At 42.6% G+C, this 26,855-nt stretch overlaps 1 protein-coding gene across 1 annotated transcript in view; it reads left to right on the forward strand.

Moving 5' to 3' along the window:
- Positions 1-26,855, forward strand: part of GLI3 (GLI family zinc finger 3) — a 223,533-nt gene that overhangs the window by 159,750 nt on the left and 36,928 nt on the right. The window contains exons 7-9 of the mRNA XM_040964715.1: positions 7,957-8,170; positions 8,794-8,907; positions 11,733-11,873. Of these exons, the coding sequence (XP_040820649.1) occupies positions 7,957-8,170; positions 8,794-8,907; positions 11,733-11,873 (469 nt within the window). The remainder of the gene's footprint in view (positions 1-7,956; positions 8,171-8,793; positions 8,908-11,732; positions 11,874-26,855) is intronic.

Genomic DNA, 26,855 nt, shown 5'->3' on the forward strand with positions numbered 1-26,855 from the left:
ATGGCCACAGAGTAGCCAGGAATTTGGTTTTCATTAGAATCCATCTCACCCCCACTTCCTCTCTCTCTTGAAGTCTGTTTGTTCAGTTGTACTGCCCCCCTGTTTTCTCCATGGTGCTGGTATCTATCTTACCTTCAGGATTGGTTTCATGAACAGAAGAGTTAGAATGAGATAATGAAAAGCAAATATATCTTTGGTTTCTTCAACTTACAAGGCTTAGTGCAGTCAAGTTTCTTAATCCCAGTGCCCTGACCTAAAATAATATATCCTAATATGATTGTATGAGTAACCTTTAAGAGTGTTACCAGTCAAGGGAATTGAAGAAAAAAAGATCATATGTGGCCAATAGGAAGAGTTGGTTTTATTTTTGAAACGACACACATCCTAAGAACCCATAGATGCCACATCCTCACTCTTCCCTTTGAAATGAAAGATGGTGCCGTAGGATTCAGGCTGTCCCATCACCACCCACACCACAGCTCTGCTGTGGTTTTGTCCACTAATCCATCGTCCATCCCCACTGCCTGGTGCAGGCCGTTCTAGCTCACTGAGAGTGCAGGGCTGAGTGTGGAGATGCACAAACCTGTGTGTGCAGCCATGGCAGGTGAGGGGGTGGGGGCTCAGTGCTGGTTCCCACGGCCTCCCTCCCCCCCCCGACGTGTGTGCTGCATCAGCACACAAAAACCCCAGCCCATCATTCGGTGAAAGAGTGGGCATGCTAGGAGAAAACTGTCATTTAAGAAAGAATTAAGGGCCCGGCATGGTAACCTAGCGGCTAAAGTCCTTGCCTTGCACATGCCAAAATCCCATATGGGTACCAGTTCTGGTCCCCGCAGCTCTGCTTCCCATCCAGCTTCCTGCTGGGAAAACAGCTGAGGACAGCCCAAATCGTTGGGACACTGCCCCTGTGTGAGAGACCCGGAAGAATCTCCTTCCTGGCTCATGGCTTTGGATCTGCTCACTCTAGCTGTTGTGGCCACCTGGGGAGTGAATCATCGGATGGAGAATCTTCCTCTCTGTCCCTCCTCCTCTCTGTATATCTGCCTTTCCAATAAAAATAAATAAATCTCGAAAAAAGAAAGAGCGAAAATGTCATATTAGTTGAAATCATTGAATAATAAAATAGAAACGTCTACTTTGAAGTGCACTGCAGTGCCATACAGCCATTTGGAATCATTCCAATTCTCCCTCATTGTTACATGAAAACAAAACTCTTCAATATTATAATTATCTTTACTTCCCCCTTCCAGTATAAAATTGATACAAGCCAAATTGTTCTAGTTTACGTATATATTAAACCATTTTTTAAAAATCTAACTCATCCTTGATCCTCTTAACTCCCACAATATATAGAATTGCTGAAAGTGTTGTTAAAATACATTATAGGGACGCAGCAGCAGGCCAAACAGCCATTTGAGGCGCCCAGGTGCTATAATCAGAGTGCCTAGTTTTCCTCTGCCGTCAATCCCGTTTCTGGATAGTGCGCCTGGGAGGCAGCTGATGCTAGCCTGGGGTTCCTGCCACCTGCATGGCAGACTTGGGCGGAGTTCCTGGTTCCTGGTTTCTGCCTGCCCGCGTATTTGGGCATTCAAGCAAATGAAGCAGGAGATGGAAGATTCTTTCTGTCTGAAACACACACCTACTTTCTCTCTCCATTATGGCTTTTCTCATTTGCTGTCTTAATTGGGTTTTATCAATTTTATTTGCATGTTAATGACTTTGGAATTCCTGTATGTGTAGCAGAGTTCAATAAATGTCTGATGAATGGTTTTCTATGCTGTGAACTTCTAATGTCCCCACTTGCACACCTTTTCAGGAATTGAATGTGTTTTTTAAAAACATTTATTTATTGTTATTTAAAAGGCAGATTTACAGAGAGGAGAGACAGGAAAAACATCTTCCATCTGCTTGTTCACTCCTCAAGTGGCCACTACAGCCAGAGCTGAGCTAATCCAAAGTCAGGAGCCATGAGCTTCTTCTGGGTCTCCTGCACAGGTGCAGGGTTCCAAGGCTTTGGGCCAGCTTTACTGCTTTCCCACGCCACAGGCAGGGAACTGGCTGGGAAATGGAGCAGGTGGGACAGGAACTGATGCTCATTTGGGATCCTGGTTTGTGCAAGGCAAGGACTTTAACAACTAGGCTACTGTGCTGGACCCTAAGTGTGAATTTGATTAACTGATTGATCACGAGGGTTTCTCTGCAAATGTTGATTGTCGTCACTCTGCTTGTATAAAAAATATTTTTTGGAAAGTCAAACATGATTATGAATGTCGGAACTATATGTGTTAATTTTAATTAATATGTAGGTTTCTGATTATAAATAATTATTTGATTCAGAAATAAAAATGGCTGTGTAGAATCTCAGGATGGACATTCTCTGTCCCTCTCAAAGAAACAGAGAGAAGGAGAGAGAAACCCAAGATCCTCCTCCCGGTCTGTATTGTCTGTGTCCGCAGTGACCTGGTGGCTCATTTGTATGAAACGTTATTTTGCCACAAGAGACACTAATAAAAGAGATCAGGGTTAGGGCCAGGGTTGGGGTTAAATGTATTTGAGACAGAGAGGGAATGTCCATCCTTTGATTTACACCCTGCCACCCCACTTCCCGCCTTGGCCGAAGCTGGGGAGTAAGAACTCAATCCATGTCTTGCAGTGGGTCGCAGGAACTGTTAGCTGAGCTCTCAGCGTCTCCTAAGAGATCACTTCAGCCAGAAAGAGGAGTCAGGAGCCAGGGCACCCAGTGGCGAACGAAGGTGTCTGAGATAATGTCTCAGTTTAGATTCAGATTTGGGGAATTTTGTTTTTTAAATCTTTGGAAAACACAAGAAGCAGTTGACATTCAGACAATGCGTTGTTGATGCTTTTAACTCAGCTCTGAGCTGAGTCTGTGGAGTACTTCCTGTTCTTCTGATGAGCTCAGAATTCTGCACCTGGATCATGGCATCTCATAAATGCCTGTAAAAACACTCAGTACAGTAAACTGAAATCTACCTCTTGCTCCTTGTTTCTTTAGCAAAATAAATGAACCTTCAAATTAACGTACCGCAGGTTTGTTAAAACAATTGTCCTACCAAAACACATTCAAAGTGGGTTACAAATAAATAATAAAACTTTCATCAAGGATCCAACTTGGAGAATTGCATCACTTAAGTCTTTGAAAAATGGGAGAACTTTTCCTTCTGAATTAATTTGTTTTTGGCTTTGTAGCAGCTTCTTGTCCTAGGTAAGCATCTCTCAAAGTGTGTTGCACGCAACACTGGTATCAAGATGCTCTTGAAAATTCTCTTGCAAGTTGTGTAGGGGGCAGGACATATGGGTGCATCTTCGCAGGAGAGAGCTCCACACGGGTGCTTCCCCAAGTTCTATGGGCTGGTCTTTTACTCTGTGGTATTGACTGTGGGCCATTACCTAAGGGATCGTGTGACTAGGATAGCTCATTGCTTAGGAAGACTTGAAATATCTAATAGCTTGTACTGATCAGACTAACTAAACACAGACCATTACTTACAAACCATGTGTTTATTTTTGTTTTTCTTAAGTCCATCTTTCACATAGATATTTAGAAAAGAAGCTGAAACTAAAAAGTTTTTCTAAATAACTAATTGTTTAAAAGAAAGGAAATTTTGTGAAATTATCTCTCCAAGTGACTTATAAGGAAAGTGTAAGTGAGCAGAAATGTGAAAATGTTGAAGCAGTCAGGTTGGGATAGAGGGTTTTAGACTTCAGACTGTGTCCTTTAGAGGGGGCGTTGAGAGTTGTAAAAATGTTTAACAATATTAATGCTTTGTAGGAAATTGTGGAGTTAATACCTGGACTATCTAGAAAAATTTTACCCTACCAGGGATTCTAACAGAAATATTTCCGTCTTTTTTTTTTAACCACAGAAAAAAAAATTTTCTTAAATTTGAGCTTTTAGTTAGTTTTGCACAGGTTGGATGTGACTTGCAGAAACATTTCTAACAACATAATGATATCCCCTTCCTGCCTGCCTGCCTTCCTCCTCCTTTTTGCCTTCCTCTCTGTCGTTTAAATTCCAACACAGGTAATCACCCAGGTTTCTACTGAGCTGCCACAGTGCTGTTGCAGGAAGTGAATCTAGAGGCTGGCTTTGTCCTCTTGTTTTTTACAGACCGGTTGCCAGATCGCACCAGTCAAAGGAGAGCATATTTTACTACTTTGAAATGTCCCTTCTTTGGGCAGTAGCAAAGCATTGGCGCCCAAAGGCATCTGCCTCCCGCTCTGTATTGAACTTTATATACCAGAGGAAATCTCCAGATGGAATCAACTTAAGGAGATTCCATGGAATGACCAGGATGGTCCTGGTGTGGCCACAAAATAGGTCCTTCTTGGATAGAGGAAGGTCAGAGTGATAGAGAAGGGCATAGGGTTATGGATCCCTGAGCCGGGGCCCAAGGGGAGCCTCCAGAGGATGTGAGAGACAGAGCCCACAGCATGCAAACACTGTAAGCAGGCAAGCATGCCCACCCGTTTTAGACATCCAGCTTTCCCAAAATTGTAAGCCAATTAGTAGTAGGACCTATTTTAGGCCACCGAGCTCATAGTCATTTGGGGAGTATCAATGGGAAAGTAATAATACACAAAAGAGGCTTAATAATAATTACTCGTGAATTTGATATTAAATCCTTACTGTGTGCCAGCCAGCAGTGTCCAGCTCACCTGGACCTGACCTTCTAGACGGAGAGAGAATGTAGCTTCAGGGAACACTGTGTGCTGTGGTGAGACTAGAATCATGGAGCAGTGCAGAGGGGGTCCGTTTCAATGGGGTTATTGATCTAAGAAGACTTCCGAGGAGGTGTCATTGAAGCTGGAGCCAGAATGACAGAATGGAAGCTGCAGCCACACTGAGCTGTGGAAGTGAAGAGGACAGAGCAAGGGCTCCAGTGCAGATGCCAACGAGTCTGCTCTGCTGTGCCTTCCCTACACTCAGGCTTGTGCTTAGGAGGCACAGCTGGGTGTGTCAGCCACCACTGTCCCTCAGGAGGCTCTTCCTATCCATTTATCTTATAGAAGAGGGTTGCAGGTACATGTGGGTGGCACTTTTGGATGCAAAGGGCACTTTGGCTGCAGGTCTTGCAATCACAAGATCTCTTTCCTTTCTCAGTGGAAGACTTACTCCATGAGCTCTGCAGCCTGTATTCTGAGAACAGAGTAGCTTGCACTCCCATATCCACTAAGTGATGTGTGGCAGAGCCAAGAACTTTCTTGAATAGCCTTTGTAACCTAGAGCTGCCCCTTGCTGGGAGCCGCTCACAGGAGCCAGCAGCCGGAGGAGGACCTGGGCCAGCTCCTTTAGGCTGCATAAAAGCCTGTCAGACCCCCCATCACCCAGAACTCGGCCAGTGGAGAAGGGGGTGTTCCTGTTGTGGTTCATTTCTGATAAGCCATGGAAGCTAAAATCACTTGTGCATTCTTTCTCCTTTCATACAGGGTAGCTCAACATGTTCATAATAATGTAATTAAAAGTGTGGTTTTGGTGCAACAAAATATTGAAATAAGTGCCTGTGTAGAAACTTCTACAAGGTCATAAAAAATGAGCATTTGGATAAGACATGTATTTCCTGTTTTCTTTGATGCCAGAGTAAACTTCTAATTTCAGTTTTCCACAAACATAGTGAAACACCCTTACAGTCCAGCATTAGTGGGTGTGGATTTTAGAGAAGCTTTATCACCTCCTTGGATCAGAGAGAAAGCTGCCCCCGAAGGTGACTCTCCAAAGTGTGCCAGAATCCTTCCCTAATACCCTGAGATTGGGGGAGTGGGGATCATGATCTGAAGGAATGACCCTATTATTGTCTTCTCTCCCACGGCCCCGTAAAAATGTCCCTGTCATGTCTGGCTATTCCTATGTATGCGTGACTTATACATAAAAGTGAGGACATACTAATCGCCTTGGTTCTCAGTTGCTGACTTTGTAAACTCCTCAGTACAGTACCTGTCAGAACTGGATGCATAATGACCTTCAGCGGCCCTTTCTTGGTCTGCTGGACAGTATAGCCTCCTGGAAGTCTACAAAGGTGTGTGTGTGTGTGTGTGTGTGTGTGTGTGTGTGTGTGTGTGTGTGTGTGTGTAAGCAAAGTCTCTGACGTTCCATTTGCACATGAAGTGGTGGATCTTCTGGTTTTCGATTCTTTAATGAACAGAATAAGGTAGTTATACTTAGTAATACTCATTCACTGAAAGGAAGGGGGGTAGTTAAATCCTTGTGTTTTTTTGATGAATGGCTTGTACACCGAAAAATAAATTGGACAAACTGGCATAGAGCTCAGTGAACATGAAATCAGCTATTAGAAGAAAGCTTGTGAACAAATTCCGAGGCAGATATGCATCTTTTGATTAATGCCCTATCAATCATCCCCACAGCTCCCTTCGCTAAGTCTTGCTGTAATCATTCATGGTTGCTTTTGGAAACACTGGCAGAAACTATAGTGCTGTCGAAACGGAATATTATTACTGATTTCTCCCTAACTTACTGTGAACAATGACTGTTTTCACCGTGTTTCTGCTTCCCTTTGTTACAGAAATCTAATGCAGAATGAAAGGAGAGTTCCTCAAAGCCTAAGGAAATTCTAGGGTATTCTTAATGATATTCCGTCTTAAATGGGCAAGCTATTGTAATGTAAGGTTGTCCTCTAGGAATAATGGTCACATAATCCCATTGAAGCTGTCCTTTATGGATTGTAGTCAAATAGGCAAAGTGTAGAGTCACATTAATGAGCAGAGTATATCTTTGGAATTATTACTTGAAATTGTTGAAATGGTTTTGAATTTTGTTATTGTAATTATTTTATTCTCAATTAATATGCTTAACAGCAACAGTAATTAACCCATCAGATTGGTACCTTGTGTGACTTCTACCTTTGACACTATAAGAAACCTTGATTCTTTCTGAGTATTACACAGTATGTGTGTATGGTGTGTATTTTTTATAAAAATATTCCATGAGTGCATTTCTGTTCCACATATACACTGTGTGGAAAATGAAAATGGCCACTTTCTTTTGCAAACTTCGGAACTTTATTCTTTCTTAAAAATGTTTTTTTAATGTTTTTCATGCATTTTTATGTCATTGACAAAATGTTCAAGGGTAGTCCATTCTGTTAAGAAAAAATTTGACGCCTAAACTAGGCTGGCAACAAAAAATGACTTGGTACTGCGTGGTAGTCAAGAAATCTTTAGATGATATCAATGCTCCCTCAGAACTTCCCGCAGCCTGGGAAATACTGTGGCATAATAAAGTGGTGACAGGCATTAGCATGCATAATGGGCTTTAATAGACATTTAATGCTGTTTAGCTAGAGAGCAAGCTGTGCTCTCCCATCGGAATATTCCTCCATCGAAGCCCATTGATCACCGATTTCAGTGGGAGAGGTTAATCCATCGGCTTCTATAACCAGACGGCACTGATGGAAATCCTTTAGGTGGCATTCTGGATGAACCAAGCTTTCCATCTTTACAAACAAATGAGTGATATGACAAGCATGGTGTTCAAAACACATTTAACCAATTGATTTTCTTTCCTCTTGTAATAAGATCTGGAGACATATGAAAGCGCGCTGTGTGAGCTAAGATTAAAGGAATTGCTCCATGCACAGCAACGTATGGAACTAAGAGCCCATAAAAGTCCTATAAAGCATGTAGTCACTCATTCTCTTTTTTTATATATATAAAGTGTGTTATTGCAATAAATAGTTATTATTGAGCTGATGCCTTGTGTTTCTCTTTTGCTGAGTCCTGTCTCAGGCCTGTGTGTATGTGTGCATGTCTGTCTCCCCTCAGTCATCCTTCTCCTGGAAGTTTTCATGATGTTTGGCAATAATCATTTCTGCCTTCTCATCTTAACAGTCTGACTGTGATTTGGGATGGTAGACTGCAAACACAGCGTACCTGCAGCAGTCTCTAAGTGATGGTTATCTGGTTTTCTCTCCCTGCCTGCAGCCCCGCCTTGAGCTTCACCTACCCTTCTGCGCCTGTCTCCCTCCATATGCATCAGCAGATCTTAAGCCGGCAGCAAAGCTTGGGGTCAGCCTTTGGACACAGCCCCCCACTCATCCATCCAGCCCCAACGTTTCCAACACAGAGGCCTATTCCAGGGATCCCTACAGTTCTGAACCCCATCCAGGTCAGCTCCGGCCCTTCTGAGAACTCACAGGTGAGAGACAAGTTGATGAACAGGTCTGTGTTGATTAGTGGATCTGGGCCCTGCCAATGGGTCTGTGACAGTTCTCCCATGACTTCCAGTGGTATCCTGTCCTCCAAAGCCACGAGTCTTCAGCTTTGTTGAAAGTATTGTCTCTACACTGCTTATCCACCAGCAGCTTCTGGTTCCAGAGTTATTTCCTCATGGGTGGGAAAACAGACTTCTTGCTGAGGCCTTGACCCACATGGGTACCATTGATAAGCCCCATCTAATCCTAACAGAATGTGCTAGTACATTGTCCTTATTTGGTCATTTTCTCATGCACACTTCAGAACTTTCTTTTTTTTAAATACATCATTGGAGTTTGTAGCACTGAGAAACTCCATTTCTGTTCTGGATCTTTAAAAAGCTGTGGAGAGATTGAGGTCCTGAGTTCGAAGAACTGCCTCACAAGTGTATTTGCAGCTTTGAACACATTATTTGAACACTTATATCATGGGGTTGAGTGATATGAGGGTTCATTGTTTTATTGCCAAGTAACCCTGCTTGTCTTGAGTCACAGGTTTTAACTATGGTCCCACTCCTTGATCAAAACTTACTTTTTCTGTTCCTGGCCCTGCATCTGTGACCAGCAGAGCAAGCCCACAAGTGAGTCTGCAGTGAGCAGCACAGGTGACCCCATGCACAACAAGCGATCCAAGATCAAGCCTGATGAAGACCTCCCCAGCCCAGGGGCTCGGGGACAGCAGGTAGGACAGCCAGAGTCATTGGGCCAGCTTCTGTCCCTCCCCAAACTGGCATTTTGGGCCCCCTCCTCCCTCACTCCCTCTCAAGATCTGGTATCTTTTCACAGCATGATCTTGTCTGCCACTTTGTTGATCTTGGCTACAAAGTGTTTGGCAAGAGGCCAATGATAGAGTGACAGCATTTGTTTCTCTGGCTCAGCAACAGGCACAGGCAGTGCAGACAGCTGAGTGAGGTGTACATTCTTCATAGGCAGGCAGCTTAAGAGATCAGACAACTCCAGTTAAGCAGTCGGATCGTTCTTTGGCTGATCAGAAACAGCAGATTTCACTATTTATTTCTCAACTTGAGCTTAGATTCTTGAAATCCTAGTCCCACGTTGGAGGTGTGGAAGTGCTAGTGATGTTTCCTAAACAAACCATATTCTTGTTTTTTTCTTTTTTATAAATTAACTTATTTTATTATTCAGTGATACAGTTCCATAGACTCTGGGATTTCCCACTCCTCCACTAATTTTTGCCATGTCATTACAATAGTATAGTTCTTCACCATCAGTTGTAAGTCCATCATTCTATTATTTAAGTATATCCTGACATTGTAAGCATGGCAAATGGAAGAGAGTCCAGCATACTGTTGTCAGGATACATTCAACAGTTTTATTGGGATTCCATCTTTGATTTGGAAGTAGAGATGCACACTGCATTGTCTCCTCAATTCTGTATGTGATAGCCTCTACTACGTAGCTACTATACATTCCCTTAAATGAAAAGCCATAAAACAAAATCAACAACAGAGAAAAAATAGAAAATTTACAACAACATGAAGTTAGATAACATGCTACTGAATGACCAGTGTATCACTGAAAAAGTGAAGAAGAAAGTCAAAGACCTTCCTGAAGCAAATGATGCTATTGTGTGGCTTATGAGTTAGTGAGGAAATTAGTAAGAAAAACAAAAGCATTTTATTAAATGAATGAAAATAAAAACAGAAATATCAACTCCCCTAAGATGTAGCAAAAGCAATATTAAAAGGGCTAATGATCTTGTATTTTGCATGAAAGCTTCCTTATATCAGAGAGACCATAAATATTTGTCCTTTTAGGATTGACTTGTTTTGCTTAGCATAATGGTCTTTAGTAGGGACTATTTGGTTGGCTGAATAGTAGTCCATATAGTAGCTATACCCCAGTTTCTTTGTCCACTCCTCTTTTGATGGACGTCTGGATTGGTTCTATATCTTTGCTATTGTAGATTGTGCTTCTGTAAATATAGGATTACAGATCCCTTTCTCATATGCAGATTTCATTTCCTTTGGATATAGTCCCAGAAGTGAGATAGCTAAGTCATACAGCAGGTTAATTTTCAATTGTCTTAGCACTCTCCATGCTGTCCTGTTTTTTCTTACTTTGCCATTTCCCCCTGCTCAGGAGAGCTTGGAGCGCCGGGAAGAATCAAGGCACAAGTATCCTCGATCTGGTTAGATTCTGTTCTTCTCCCCAGAATTCTGCAAGAAGAAATATAGACACTCCCATCTAGATTCACTTAAATCCTCCTCCTTTCTGTTTGCTGCCGGGTGGTTTTGCCCCCAGGAGCATCTCCTGGAGGTATCCTTCCCTACGCAGGAGCAAGAGCTGCAGGAATGTTTCTTTCTTCGTATAGAATCTGGGCCAGGGTTTGATGACCACAGCATCTGGATGGGGCTCTAATGTGGCTGTTCCAACGAGAGTTCTGAGGATGGATTGAGTTGCTGTCATGATTTTTAGAGCCCATTACTCCTCCTCAGTTTTGCTACACAGCTGTCTTGCCAGTTACTGCTCAGTGACTATGTGGGTACTGCAGTTCTGGGTTCCTGGCATTGGGCAGATAGTGTATTCTGGAATAGCAGAGGTTAAACCATTCAGGTATTATGCCCCCTGAGAACTCCAGAATGTGTATGTGGTTTGTGGTTTGTTTTTTTTTTTTTTTTTTTTTTTGCAACTTCTAAACAGCAAGGAAAAGAGATTTGAAAGAATTCATAAAATATATCCCTCAGTTAAAATGATAGGGGCCAGCATTGGGTATAGCAAGTTAAGCTTCTTTTTATAACAGTGCTGCCCATTCCATACTCGAGTGCTGGTTTGAGTTCCAGCTACTCTGCTTCTAATCCGACTTCCTGTAATACACCTGGTCAAGCGGTGGCTAATGGCCCGTGAACTTGGGTCCCTATCACCTATGTAGGAGACCAGGATGTAGTTCCTGGCCCCTAGCTTAACCTGGCCCAGACCTAGCTGTTGAGACTATATGGGAAATGAACTATTGAATGAAAGATGTCTCTGTGTCTTTCCCTCTTTCTCTGTCACTCTGCTTTTCAAATCAATCAATAAATCTTTCTTAAAAATTAAGAATCAATTAATATATTAAAACAACAGAAATAAAAGGTCCATCTTTTAGGTATAGATTTCTTGATCTAATTGAATTGCTCATTTCATGGATCCCATTTGCCATATATCTGCTTTTTGTTTTGTTTTTTGTTTTTAGACAAATTCTTTGTTTCCAATGCAACAAAAATTGGCCTCCAGTCTGTGCCATCAGTCTTCTTTGAGCTATCTCACAAAGCGTATTGGAAAAGTCTGAGAAAGTGCACATCACTAATGCCACGTGGTTGACTTGAGCAGGTCAGAGAGCCCAGCTGATGGACTTGGGCTCTGTTTTATATTCACTGAAAACTTGCATTGCACTTGTAGGAAGACAGGAAAAATCAGGCTGTGCTTTCTTCTCATCTTCCCTCCCATGGAGTCTGATTTCTTTTGCCTTGTTTGCCCCCTTCCCACCCTCCCTCCCGGGCCTTGCAGGAACAGCCAGAAGGAACAACCCTTGTCAAGGAGGAAGGGGACAAAGATGAAAGCAAGCAGGAGCCTGAAGTCATCTACGAGACAAACTGCCACTGGGAGGGCTGTGCCAGGGAGTTCGACACCCAGGAGCAGCTTGTGCACGTGAGTGAGCAGTGAGCAGGGTCTGGGCTTCCCAAGCAGGCTGCCCTTTCCACCGGGGTCGGCATCTCTGACCCTGCGCTGAGTCAGGTTTCTCAGCGAGGCAAGCTGCAAACTGGAGAGGGCTTTATGACTTTCTGAGAATAAAGAAAACTGGGAGCCACGGTGCTTGACCTGTTCAGTCAGCTAAAGCTTAGTGTAAAATTCAATAAAGTCTTCAATAGAGAGTGTAATGACTCTGATCCTGTAAGCCAGAAAACACTCTTGAGTTAGCGACTTTGATGGTTATTGAGTAATAGTAAGCTGGACATGAATTATTATTAACCTTTTAACCAAGTTTGAGTCCCCTTCCTGGACCCAGCAACAATAGAAAAAATCGTTGAGGTGACAGATTCCCTTCTTCTCCCAAACCCTCAGACCCGAGGGAAATTCCCCTTGTTCTGTGCACCCATTAGTACTCCAGGAAGTCAGTAGATGCTCAGCACAAGTCACAGTACAGCTCTGGACTCTGTAGAGTTAAGAGTTTCACAGGAAAGTTGCATGCATTTTTTTTAAAAAAGATTTGTTTAATGTTTTGGAAAGACAGATTTATAGAGAGAGAAGGAGAGACAGAGAAGGAAAGATCTTCTAACCGTTGGTTCACTCCCCACATGGCCGCAATAACCAGAACTGAGCTAATCTGAATCCAGCAAGCAGGAACTTCATGCAGAGTTCCCACATGGGTACAAGGACTTGGCTAACCTCAGGCCACAAGTAGGGAACCGGGTTGGAAGTGGAAAAACTGGGATACAAATTGGCTCCCTTAGCAGATGTTGGCACTTGAAGGTGGAGAATTAGCCTGTTGAGCCACAACACTGGCCCCAAGTTGCATGCATTTTGAAATGTGTTTTCTGATGTATGTCTCTGGAAACCACAATGCAGTCAGAAACTACGTCTTCTACCAAACGAGGTACTGCAGTCTCTGACTCACTCTGCTGTATGTTCTTTCTGATAATGCTGTGCCCTCAGGAGCTGACCCAACCCCACACCTGCTCAGTGCTTCCCTGAGATTGTTCCTTTCCTGCCTGCCATTGAGGTCTCCCCAGAAAAGGAGACCAAGAGCGACTGACATGGACTACGTGTAAATCACCACAAATCACAAACTACAGGTTTCTACAGCTTTTATGCAAAAGGACAGGGTCCTGCTAAATCCCTAAGGGTGTTGCATTTTCTTAACCTTTTCATGTGATGGAAAATCTGACGTGACAGGTGTGTCGTCTTATACACACACACACACACACACACACACACACACCTGCTTAGCACACAGACATACCAATGCAGATGCCTACACATACATTCACTTATAGACAGACACCTACTCACACATACAGACACCTGCACACACATACCTACATATATACACATAAACACATACATACATACACAGCGACGTGTACACACACTTACCTAGACACACTCAAACACCTACCCAACACACACGCAGACACCTACACATGCACAGACATACACAGATACCTACACGCTTAAGTACGTGTACAGACTGTCCATCTTCTTTTATAATAACTGCAGTTCTAATTGGCCTGTGGTTCTTGGTAAGCTCTTCTACTAAGACACTTAAAATTAGAAAATCACTTTCACACACTTCATTCTCCCCGTGAGCTTTTGAAGCATGTCTTCCATAGCTTGGCCCATCTGATGTAATCTGAGGGTACATCGGACAGTTCGTGAAAAAATGGATTTAGAGCTGTTTATTTGTATAAAGTACAAAATTTTGAAATCCTTGCAACTTTTTCATAATACACATTTTCCATGAGCTTTCTGAAGCCCTTCACCCACCTCTATATTGTGCTGTTGAATGTGCAGCTTGCCAGGCCTTGAGGACCATATACACTGGGTACTCTGCGGGACTAACCCAACGCCCCATTTCATCATGGCGCTGTGTTATGGTATAGAAGGTTTGATTGATTTCTGAGTACAGCAAAAATCCTAGAAAGTCAAATGTTTTTAATTAAGATATGTTTCTAAAGTTTTCCATGACTGAATCGGGTTCTTGTTAATTTGATGCAAGTGTTATTTTTAAGCCAAGCCTTGGCTTCATGGCCCTTTATTTCTGCTAACTATTTTAATAGTAACCACAAAGACATTGTAACGCCAATGGGGAGTTGGGACTGTTTTTAATGTCGAGAAGTACTCTCAAAAAGTAAAATTTGACACGGACAGAATACTCATGATAAAATGAGTAACCAACATAAAGAGAACTATTTGTATAAACGCTGCCCTCGCAGAGAAAGTTCTTCCAGGGTTGCTCTCCTTGTAAAGCATCCTGCTATGGGCTGACAGTCTCTTGATGCCTTTTGGAGGGTACCTCTCTGTGGGTCCAGGGGCTGCAGTCCTGGGTCCATTGTTTGGAAAAGAGGAACAGAATAAAAGCCTTTTCTACATTCTCCTCAGAGCCTGCTGTGAAGTAGCCTTGTTTTTGAGTATGGAATTAGCTAACTGAACGCTTTCAGTGCCGAAATAATATCCCAGATGTGCTTACTCCCACAGGTGAGGATTCTAGATGATGCTTTCAAAGAGAAATCTGTTTTTATCTTTTAGGCAAGGCTACTTAAGCTGCCCTTGTTACCCATAGTATCAGAACTATCTTCAGAAAACCTGAGTATACACATACAAGAATTTTTAAAATTCAAATATGTTGGAAAAAGATTCTTACCAGGATGAAAAGAAAAATCAAAATGTTTTCTACACAATATTAATTTTAACCTGTGATGAATTAGCTGACCAAGTAAACTTAAATAAATGCATTAGCATTATAATTTAAAACAGCATAAATAAAACTACCAGTTTAGGCCACCTATTTTCCACCTTTTCCCTTGTTGTCTGAAGTGTAGAAATTCTGAATTTGCGCATCTCAATGGATTTTACCTTGTATGACGCACGCACACGCAGCCCTGCGCTCCGGAGTGTATCTCCTAGCATTAGCGGTGGCCTGGCAGGGAATAGGTGTCCTATATTTTGTTGATTGAAGAAATAGTGACTTCAAGTCCACCTAATTACTTCAGTGGCAGATGGAATAAATATCAGTTGCAAAGTCCACTATTTTAGGGGCCCAGGAAGGCATTAACTGTTTCCATTCCTCTGACATGCCTTATAGAGATGATATTTTGTGAATTAGTTGAATTTTTGTGCTACATCCAACCAAGAGGCAAGGTGTTAAGCCATTCTGATGCTCTGCCTTATTTATAGCCATGACCCATTCTTTTTCCCCCCTTACAGTTAATAGAAAGATTCATGATTCTTCATGGTTGTCTATCTAGTGTCTGACAGTCCCGACTGCCTGCTAAAGCAAGTCACTATCTATAATTGATATCCTTCCGTGGAATAGGGTGCTGGCTGCAATTGAAGGGCTTTGCTGAAAGCTCTTAAATCCTGACAAGTTCTCCCCTTGTTCTGGTTCAGTCGCTGAGCTGCACGGTTGAAATTCCAGAGTTATTTGAACTTGGTGCAAAAGGGAGACATGTGTTTCACATTAGCAAATCACAAAGTTGAAGAAGAGAATTAGGAACTCGGCCGACTTTGCGCGCTCGGTAGTCTCATTTCCAGCGTGATGCACTCCATGCACTCTTGAAAAGACTGCCTCGTCCATTACTGTCCGTACAGCTGGGCTGAATGTTGGCTTCCCCTTCTCCTCTCCGTTCTTTCAAGTTCCTTTCTTTCTCCGTTTGTGTGTTTTTCCTAGCTTGGCTGCTGGGTTTCTTATCATTAGCACAGCTAATTAATTTTTATCTTTTCAGCAGGATAATTATAAGCGTGCTTTATTACTCTCAAGCTAATACTAAAGTTGCCATAAATTTATGTTCAGAACCTAAAAATGAGAGATGCACATTTTTGGTAATTGTTTTTGTTGTATATTGTTCCTTTCTTGGTGGCAGTTAAAATAGCAAGCAACAAGAAAAGTATATTGTTAAGAAAAATTAATTTGAATCCACTTTGGTTAACACTGAATTAATGATTTGTCAAACTTCAGGTTTTTTCTTGATATCTAAAAACCACATTTTCTAATATCTCAACACAAGATGATAGCCCATGGTCCTTTCTCTAGTTTAGAATTAACCTAGCAGTCTTTATTGCTGTACATGAGTATTAAATCTAAATATGTTTGTGACACTTGGAGAATATCAGTTCTTGAAATGTTACTTGGTTTATTTTTTCCTTCTTCTTGTTGGCTTCCAATCCTTGCTGAGATCTGCTTTCTTCTTGTTTTAATTTTGTCTTGGAAGAAAATTCCATCTTGAACTCTATGATAGCTGAGGTGTCTGAGCTATTCGCAGCCCGCAGCATAGGTTTGTGTGAAGATCTCTGAAACCCACCCCACAGTGTGATTGGCATTGTGTGTACCAATCCAGCTTTGAGAAGCTTTTTGAAAAGAAGAGGATTAACATGAAGAATATGGGTCTAACTGTAAACCCCACTAGTTACTAACTAGCAAAGATTAAAACATCCCTGCTGAGAGGCAAAAGCTGAAGTCCAATCTAATCACCACCTGCTTGTTACCCAAGTCAGTCAAAGTGTCCGTACAGTTCCTTTCCCTGGAGTTCAATAGTTAAGCTGTCCAATTTCCAACAAATGATACATATATTTTCCACAAAAGTCTTTTCAAAACACCAAGTTTTTTTCAATTCTCAGTTCAATTTCCAGCAGAATAACCTTGCAGAGGGCCTTGGCAGTTACTCTGGGGGACACTGTCTTCTCTGTATAGGGTGGAATGACAGAGAACAGGCGACCTATTTATATTAGCACCCAACTCAACACTGGGGGCATTTAAGGTACTGCTATTATCCATGTATGTCTTTTGAGCATGGCATCAAAAACGTTTCTTTTTTTTTTTTTTTTTTGTAAGATGATTAACCACCTACTTGGTTTTTAAATGCTTTTATACTCTGCAAATTTTGATCTCTCAAAGCATGCTGAGATTTGCTTTATCAGAATCCATTTGTAATCACCTTTACTGCAATTCGGAGACAAATACTGCACCTCTGTATGAAAATGAAAGGTTTTCTTTTAAATACAGAGATTTAGATATAAAAGAAACCTATCTAATTTGTGAAGAATTGATGTCTCCGTAGAAACATGAAGAGTTGGGATTCGAAGACATTATTTTCATATTAATGCCATGATCCCAAATTTGCATTTTAAATGTTTTCCATCTGATTTTGATCCTTTCACTAAAGTTACATTGTATATCCTTACCTAAGAAAATTGAGTTTAAGATGCGATAGGGGTCTCAGATATGAGGCAGAAATTAGTTTTGTGTGCACATAAAACCTAAAATGAATGAGTAGAGATTTTGATCATATTTTCCCCTACATGGAGTTCCTAGTTAATTTATTGCTCTAATTATTTGAAAACGCGGCATGTAAAATACAGATGAAGAACTGCAAACTTCAAAGCCCTCATTTGACAATTTTGCCTTAAGGGTTACGTTCTTTGTAAAGTTATTGACTAAATTGTACCTGCAGAAATTATTCCCATAAAGAGACAATTGGGAGGTTAGACAGGGGGTGAGGGTGCATGAGGGCTGTGTGGTCTTCCAGCTCCAACACCCCAGGCCCAGCTGGAATTCTGAGTGGCAGCCCCATCTCTGCCCTGACTCTCAGGATGACCTCCTTGGAACCGTTTGACCCTTTGGAACGTTATTTTCTCACTTATCATACTGTGAAACAGCCGTGAAAATGAACGCTGTCCCTGACGTCCAAGGCCAAGCCGAGATCACATGCAGTAGGCCTAATGAGAAACAGACAGAGGGTCTGAACAAGGTCACTCTGTCTCTCCTTGTTTTATGAGTTTGTCGTTCGCCGGGTGGAGTGGGGGAGGAGAGTAGAGCGGTGTTGTTGGGTTTTGTGACTTCCGTGTGTTATCTGAGGATTATTTTATATTAATTGTTACTAAACTGGGACTTACACATGCCTAAAGCCAGGAGGCTCCCTCTTCTTCCCCTGTATGCCTGATGAGTGAGGATTGGCCAAAAGATTTTGATTCTGTGGATTTTAATTGTAGTCAGAGTGCAGGAATTCAATTGGACATCCTTCAGATGGGGATGGCAAGCAGGTTTCATCTCTAGTGCCAATCCGTTGGCTGACAGCCGCCTGGAACGCTGGGATATAGCATTCCAGTTGTGGATGACTACCCCCAGCTGGGATCCAGGAAGAGACAGTGTGTTAGTCCCTGAAATTTATTGTTCATGACAAACACCCTGAAATATTTCACCAAAATTTCATCTGAGTAAAAGCTCAGTAAAAGCTCCCACTGGGGAGCTTTTTGATTACCGCTGATATTTTCTGTGAGATTCTGGATTCTGCCACAAGTAAGTTTCCCAGAATATGTGTGGCACTCACAGCCCCAGTTTTGGGAAGGGTGCATATATAAGTAAGACTGAATCCCCTCAAGTTGCAGTCAGTGTCATTGGAAGGGGGACAGAAGAGCAGGGAAGAGCACCGTGAACAGTGTGAGGCAGGACCAGGAGAAGCCCCTATGGGGTGGCTGAGATTCCTGCAACTCATAAGGGACGGAAGTGCATGAAGAATGTTCAGACAGGCTTTGCAAATGGCTAGAACACACGGTAGGGCAATACAAGCCTTGCAGATGACTTTCATAGGACTTCCTAAAAAGCAGTGGTAGTGGCAAGAGAGCAGCAGCCTGAAAGAATACTTTGGCCCGCTGCTGTCACCAGTCTGGAGCCCCCGCAAGCTCTCATGATGCCCTGTTGAGCAGTCAGTCTGCAACTGTTGGCAACTAGTTAGAGTATACACTGTACCCTCAGCAACTACCTTAGGAAAGACATGGTGCACCAAAGTACATGGCAGTTCAATGTGAATTTCAAAGCTGAAGAACCAGGTTGAAGGCCTACCCTCCTTCTAGACATGCCACATGGCGCCATCTGAACCTGAGTTCCTGTGTGTGTGTGTGTGTGTGTGTGAGAGAGAGAGAGAGAGAGCAATAGTATTTTTTATGTCACAAAACCATTGGAGGAGAATTAGCCTACACATTATACCAAATAAAGTGTTAGCAGTTTTCCTTATAAAACAGAATGGCATACAGACATTTGGACACTGTTCTATCCATTGTGTCACTTGTACATATTTACATTCGGCTTCCATGCACTGTTGGGGTTGGCATGCTGGCATGAAATTAGAATTGCACGAAGGCATTGACCAAGGAAGGCCCTAGCTAGCTCATGAAGTGCTTGGAGAAAACTGCACTAGGCCCCTGGTCCCTCCTGGTTCTGGCTTATACTCTATTGATGTCCTGACATTTTTCTAGAAATCCTACTCAGTCACTGAGAACCAGCGTTTGTCAACCTCAGCACAAAGAGGCAGATGCTCCCTAGCTGTGAGGCTGTCCTGTGCCTTGCAAAACGTTTAGCACATTGGCCTCTTCCCACTTGATGTCCTTCTCCATGTGAGAACTAATAATGTCTGCACATGGTGTCAGATGTCCCCTGTGTGTGTGCAAAATGGCTTTTAGTTCCACATTGAATTGTCGCTCTTGTGGTGTTAAAAAAATCTGTATATATTTTCTCCTAGACGATACTTGTGCTCCTGTGTGTAGATTGGCAGAGCTTGATTTGAAAACCACATTTGCTAAGTTAGGAACTCAGCAGTTCTCAGCAGGGCCCTTAAGCAGCCAAGCCCTCTCTCGGTGGAAAGAGACTCCATGGCTCTGGGTTGTTTTTCCCCTCACCCCGTCCAGAGGAAGTCACTGAGACTCTAGCTTCTGAGATCATGGCAAACAGGGCTGGGGGTCAGGCTCCAGCTATGACATAAAACAGAGCTCTGGCAACAGAAGGAAAATTTCTAACAGTTTGATGATTCAGGGACATTTAGGCTTTTCTGGGATCAGCTGAATACTGCCATGGAAGATTTTCTGGGTTTTTTTGTTTTGTTTTCTAGGACAATTAAAGTTGGCAAGAAAAAAGAATGTAAATGATCTATCCTCAAACAACCAAAGCCTTAAACTTAATCCACCCACTCACTTCCACCTCAGTTAGTTTACCAGTAAAAATAACATTGATCAGAGTGACAGATGGCAAGGGCACTGAGTACTATGTTGGAGACTTGTCCCTCGGTCCTGTATCTGCCACAACCTGCTTGTGACTTCGCACAAGACATCCAGCAACTTCAGCCCTCAGTTTCCCTTCTTGAAAGTGGAGATTGTTGGTCATATCCACTCTACGACCTCACAGGCTTTTGCTAGTCAAGTTTCTTCTTTATTTATGTAGACAGAATGAGATTGTCTAAGAAAAGTGCTCTATAGACACAAGTATTATTCAAACACAAGGAAAGAACCTGTGGGAAGTAATCTCAGTAAACTCAGTCAAACTAAGAATGGAGACAGAAAGGAAACTTTCATGAAAAGTTTAAAACTGTGCTAATTATTTTCATGGACTGACATACACGCTATTGATCTTACCTGCTACAACTTAGTACTACCACCTTGTGCCTGCTGCACAAATTACAGGCATAATGTCTAGAAGAGGAAGCAGCATGCTTGCCAGACCCAGAGAGTTCAAGGTCAAGTGGGAATAATGGGGAGAAAAAGACCTAATACACACATTTTATGTTTACCCTTTGAATGGGGGGAAGATAAGGGCAGGATATTAAGAACATTAATAGCACACCACAGGACAGTGGAAAAACAGGTTACAGAAGAGGAAGGAAAGAGTCTTAAGAAAGCTGAATCTGAACATATTCCTTAATAAACAGGTGGCTTTTATCAAGGAATGGCCATGAGTAGAGATGTTGAAAATTGTATGTTGGCACGACGGTAGGAACAGATTAATAGTACAGGAGGTTTTTATGTATCATTGTAGCTAATATAACAAAAAGCTGAAGCTTTTTGAGATTTCTTTGTGTTAAATATGTGATACACGGTGATTATAAAATCTTTTGTTAGTACTGTCATCATTCTTAGAGTAAATCATGCAATTAGGGCAGAACCAAACTAAGTCTGAAATGCAGAAGGGTAGTGCGAAGTAAAACCACAAGGCAAAGGTGATTGCTACTCTAGGAGTCTGACTGCTTCTGTAGCTGGAGTGGGTCACACTGAATGTTTTCCACGAGAGGAAGGGCTTGGGTCAACGTGAGCTTCAGAAAGATCTTGGGCTGAGCTTTGGAGACTTTCAACAGCTACAAATTAATGTGTTGACAAGGGCAAGGGTGTGCTGGGGCAGGGCCAAAAGTGACATCTCCAGCGAAAATCCTTTTAGTTTTGTATTCAGACTTAGGCGATCTTTCCCTGTTATAGTGTTGGCAGCTAACGTGGACGTCATAGATCATGTTCAGAGAGAAGTCTGACATTTTATGGGTTGGTCCCTGAGCACCAGGCATGTGGTTCTGCCCATGGAGCCCCCATCTGTTGTTTGTGTGGTTTCTAGTCATTGCATATGAGCTATGAAGTTCTCTTGTCGCTCTTTAAGTGTGTCAAGGTTGTGGGAGGAATCCTTTCTGATGATGTCTGGAGATACCTGCTACGCTGTTGGTCAAGTGTTTGGGCTAGTGAGTGACAGTTGTGGTTGATCACGTGTACCTTTTTTCTTTCTTCTTTGGGGGTGTATCTTATTTTCTAGCTTAAGTTCTAGCCTCCTTTGAGTTCTGACAGTGTCTTCCCAATCAGGAAAATAAACAGCACCAGCTGTCTTGTTTGTCACAGGATGTCTTTGGGGAGACTCTCTTCACCCCACTTGGCCCAGCCTTATTCTCTTCAGCTCTTTCCACTCCACTGGCATAGTCAGAGTGCCTCCTCGGGTACCATCTTGTGCTTTGATGCGTGGTGAGGTTCGAGCTCAGGCGAGGGGACCCCGGTTCGTGGGAAGCAGGTCTTCCTGCAGCTTTGTCTAGACATAGCACAGTTCTTACACCTTCTTCCTCTGGTACAGTTTCCACGGCCAGGTGAAGCAATCATGCTGGGACCGAAGCAGGGCCCTCACTGCGTTCCTCCTCGTGTTTTACGGAGATAAACTTTGCTGGAGCCTTCGTAGTAAACCATTTGGCTTCTGGCAGCAGCTTTAATTGGTAAAATGCAGATTTTTTTTTTTTCTGTCTCTTGATCAAGAGGGGATTATTCTTGTTATCAGTCCAGAGCATCTTATTTCAAGATGAAAAGCCTTTATGGAGTTACAGATACCAGCACTTGTACAAAGCTCTCTAGCGATTGACAACTCAAAGAGAAAGTATGATTTATTAGCCTATAATGGCTAACCCTGAGCAGTGGTCTAGGTGCTGCTGATTTGTGAAATGGCTTAATGTGTACTGCCTTTTTATGCTGCTCAAGTCATGGGTTACTCAAATAAAAGGTAGCGTCTGTGTTACATGAAATGTTGTGGAAGAAGGGAGAAGAATGGGGGGGGAGGGAGAAGTGGCCTCTAAAATCCATCTTGGTGGTGCTTTTTTACAGTAGTTTGGCTGATAAGCTGGCAGAGGAAAGATTAATAACGAGGCTTGTCGCTATCAGTACCTGCTTGTCGATTCTTTGTAACAGGGCTGTCTGTTCAGCATGGAAATTATTGATTAAATAAAAATTGCTATTAAAGGGTGATGCGATCCATAATCGCGAACAATGGTGGACATTCCTCTTTAGGGCCTCAGCCACGCTCCAAGTTGTTGCTCTTCCCGCCTCGCCGTCATTTATATTGGGCTGACACTTGGGCTCATTAGTTGCAGTGTTCCTGTTCAGAGGCACCAACAGGACAACCCACAGGAGGCGGGGGAAGGAGGGGAAGGATGGCCTGGACACGAGCATGGCTGGTTCATTCTCGTGTAAGAGCATTATAATGAGATGCAGATAGCATAGGCGTTACAGTTTTGACCATGTTAAACGGTGCAGTTCAGTGGCATTTAGCACATTTTCCCTTGTGGTGCAAACAGCATCAGCAGCAAGTTACTGGACATTTCCATTTCCCTACAGAGTTCTGTGAAACTTTCAGTTCCCACCTGCCTTCTCTCCAGCCCCTGAACATCACTGATCCATTGCTTTTGCCTGTGGATTTTATTATTCCAGCTGCTTCATTTAAAGGGTACCATGCAACCCACATCCTTGCTTGTCTGCCTGTTTCCCTTAAGATAACTTCTGCAAGTTTATTCGTGCTGTGGCAAACATTAGTGCTTCATTCCTTTTAATGGCCAAATAGTATTCCATTGTGCTGCTATACCACGTTCTGTTTGGTCTTGCATTCTGGTTGGGGTGGATGTCCGTGGTGTTTCCATCTTTGGCAGTTGGGTTGTTACAGAATGTTCAGGTACAAGTTTTTGCTTGAATACTTGATTTGATTTCTTCTGGGTCTGTCTAGGTGTGGATTTACTGGCTGTATATGCTTAATCTATTTGAGAAACTGCCACGCTCTTGGCAATGTGTAGCCTGTCTTGTCCTTACATGCTCTCACCTTCAGCATCGTTGGCTCTTGGAAGTAGTTCCTGTTCTGCCTGCTTCCACGCTGGTAGCTACATGAGGAAGCCCTGCATCGCTTCTCTGCAGGCTCAGGCTGTCTCCACAGAATGCTCTCAGTTCTGGCTGCTCTGGACACACGGGTGCTATTTGGTAAGGAGCTCCATCATTGTCTATCATGGCTGCTTTTTTCTCAATCAGGAGATGACTGCTTTGGGCAAATATAAAGACTGAATATTCAAATCATTAGGTCATGTGAGCTTACCTAAATAAAATGGACTGATTGGTTGACTACATCTTACTGCTCAGTGGTAACAAGGATGGAGATAGATTGCATGCTCCATGTGGCAGGAATGAACATGACCCTTTATAGTATCCATTTTGTGATTTCTTGTTGAGCAGTATTGGTGTGGTCTCTTTTACCTATAGAATTTTAAAAACCACCGAAGTACAATGAGGTTTAGAAAAGCTAAGAAACTGACATAAAATCACTAAACTCATTAGTGAGCAGATTGATATTGCTCATTAGTTCAGTTACACACAAATCCTGTGGTTTTAAGTGGCTGCCTGGTACATAATGATGAAGCCTTGCCCTTTAGTGTGCCTCATCTACTGTATGCAGGCGCTCTGTAACCTCTCTCCCCATCCACCTTACCCCTGGCCCCCAAAAGACTACCTCCTTCCCTTCCATTTCAAGATGCCTCAGATTATGTATCCAGTGAAGGACTCTAACTCCTTATCACAAACTTAAGACCCCTGTAATAAAACACAGATGAAAACCAGGAGCCCAGGTAGGACCAAACATCTTGATGTAGATTAAATAATAATGTGCTCAGGACACACACCCATCTGTGTTTTGCTTTTGGAAGAAGCTACATCATTAATACATTAAGTTTAAAGCTGGAAACTGCAGTGGCAGAAGGCAGAGCTTTTGGGCCTAGAGAAACAAAACTCTCAGTCACATGCATTAGCAGGAAGCTGGGTCAGAAACAGAGCAGCTGCGACTTGAACCTGCACTCCAGCATGTGCACCAGCTGAGCTTGCTCAGCTCCCCTACAGCGCTAGCCCTTGATACCTTCTTTGATGCTGTCATCACACAAATTGGTTAGGAAAATGTAGTAAATATAATATGTTACAATTTCAGCAAACCATTTGATGAGCAATGATGGCCAAGCAGAAAAAATGGTTCAGTTAAACAGCAGCTAGGAAATATAGTGCTTGTATGAATGATAAGAGAGTGGCTTGGGATCAACCAGGAGACACCACCATCTCTGACAGCTGCTAGGCTTGGTCCCCGGCCCTGTGGTGCTGAAGAGTTTGGTGTGTTTGTATCTGAAATGCGATTGTGAATTCAGTCTTCATCAGAGATGTTTATGAGGAATTTTCATATCCAGCTGATGACTGACTTAGGTCCTCAAACATCTTGGAAAAATCAAAACTTGTAAAGAGCTCCAAGGCTGTGTATATGTGTGTAGGAGCCTTTAACTGTATGTTCACCATGTTTGCAGCCAAAACTAGCCCATGTGATTCTCACCTGCAGAAATGGAAATACAGTACAAAAATCATGCTCAGACTCTTTCAAGGAAACAGTACTTAGCCCAGCAGTGCACTTTCTACATTTATGTTTATCACCCTTGGATCAAAGCAAAAAGGAGCCTGAAATACCTAGTTAGAACATAATTAACTAAGAGAATCAGGGAAGTTGCTTTGGGGAGTTGAGGATGAGGAGAAAGAGCTACACGTGGATGGCAGGCATGGCCACTGCCCTCTGATATTGAATGGGGATTGGCTTTTTTCTGCAACCAGAATCTTGTCTTCAACATGCATATCCAGTTCCAATGCAGGGAACCCAGAGTGAGGCCAGCCAAAGCTTGCGGTCAGAAAAACTGAAGAGGGCTGAGCCCTACACTACCCTAGAAGGTAAGGGGCTCCTATTCTGGAACGTGACCTATTTAAATTGGACACTTCTGGGTGTAAGATGTGACCGTGGGTGCAAGTGATGCAGAGCATCCAGTGCCTTACTGGGCCAGAGGAGCTCTTCCTCCCTCCCAAATCTGAGTGATGGACTTTTAGCTTGCAGAAGAGTTTTGTGAACCCCTTGTGGGCCTGTGGTCATAGAAGAAAAGGCTGGTGTTTGTTGTCAATAAAAAGTGAAGGTGTGAGGATTTTATAACACTTCCAAGTCTTTCCTTTCTGGTGACTTCAAGGTTTTTCTTTCCTTATTTAAAAATGTTTCATTGTAAAACACTGGCTAACAAGTGACACAGTTGAGGCTGTAGTGAACTTTGAGTTCCAGGTAATTAGCTTAGGCAAGACTGCAGGTGCTGCCAGGCCTGTGCTATTCCTTCTACCCAAGAGCTAGCTATGTTCCAATTCTGGAATTTTTCCCATTTAAACACATTTTTTTTTTAATTTGAAAGATGCAGAGACTGAGAGACAAATAAAGAGGGCTGCCATCTCTACTGTCTCTTTCCCACATGCCCGCAGCAGCTTGAACTGGCTCAGGCCAAAGCCAGGAGCCCAGAACTCAGTCCAGATCTCCAGCAATGATGTCAGCGATGAGGCGCTTAAGCTACCACTGCTGCCTCCAATGGTGCATGTTAACACTCTGGACTCTGAGAGTGGAACCAGAACTCAGACTGAATACGATCCAGATACGGGTTTGTGAAAATCCCAAGAAGCATTTTAGTGGGTAGGCTAAATGCCTGTACCTGTGTTTTTTTTCATTTTGTGTTAATATGACTTGTCTAAGTGGTTGTTAAGTATGAAATTTTCCCTTTTAATCTTGTTTAGAAATCAGTCGTAAATGTTAAATGCCTTTGTGTTTTACACATATTTTGCCTTGTGAAATCCTTTCAAGGTTCACGTCTTTGGAAGTGACTCTCTAAATCCCCTTGGAATACAAGAAAAGAAATGATTCTCTGAGAAATATTCCAGTTTTCTCTTGGACTTGGACTGTGAACACGTGGCCCAAGTCTTAGGCAACTTGGAGGATATAAACTTGGGATATAAACTGATTACTCTGTTTTTGGCGTCCCTTGCCTTTGCAGACTGTAGTCCTTATCAGAGGGAAGTTACGCAACACCCTTTCAACGTTTCTAAACATCTCAGCCTCTCCCGCTGTGCAGCAGCTTTTACTATGGCCAGCTGCTCCTTTCTTCCTTGCTTTCGTTTTATTTCTTTTCTTTGCCTCAGTATCTAGATGATTCATTTCAGCACATTACCGTGTGTTCTGGATCGAGTCAAGCAACCTTTGTTGATGGTGCTTACCTTTTAGTCATGCTGACAGACCCATTATGTTCCCCTTGTCTTTCATGAATCATGGCATAAAAATGAGCACTTTGTCTTGAAGTTGAGATAAGATGTGCTATAAACTAAGGAGAACCAACAATATGGATCCTTCTCTGCCACTCATACAACACACTTAGTAACATTGCTGTGCCCTGAGAGATGACACAACAACATTATCACTTCCGCCTATAATATGCTTTGACCATCAAAAATCCTGGAAAGGTATTAAGAAATTGAGAAATGAGTGAAAAC

The sequence above is a fragment of the Ochotona curzoniae genome, unplaced genomic scaffold, assembly GCF_017591425.1.
Source record: "Ochotona curzoniae isolate NIBS_2020 unplaced genomic scaffold, NIBS_Ocur_1.0 scaffold_3835, whole genome shotgun sequence".
Lineage (NCBI taxonomy): Eukaryota > Metazoa > Chordata > Mammalia > Lagomorpha > Ochotonidae > Ochotona > Ochotona curzoniae.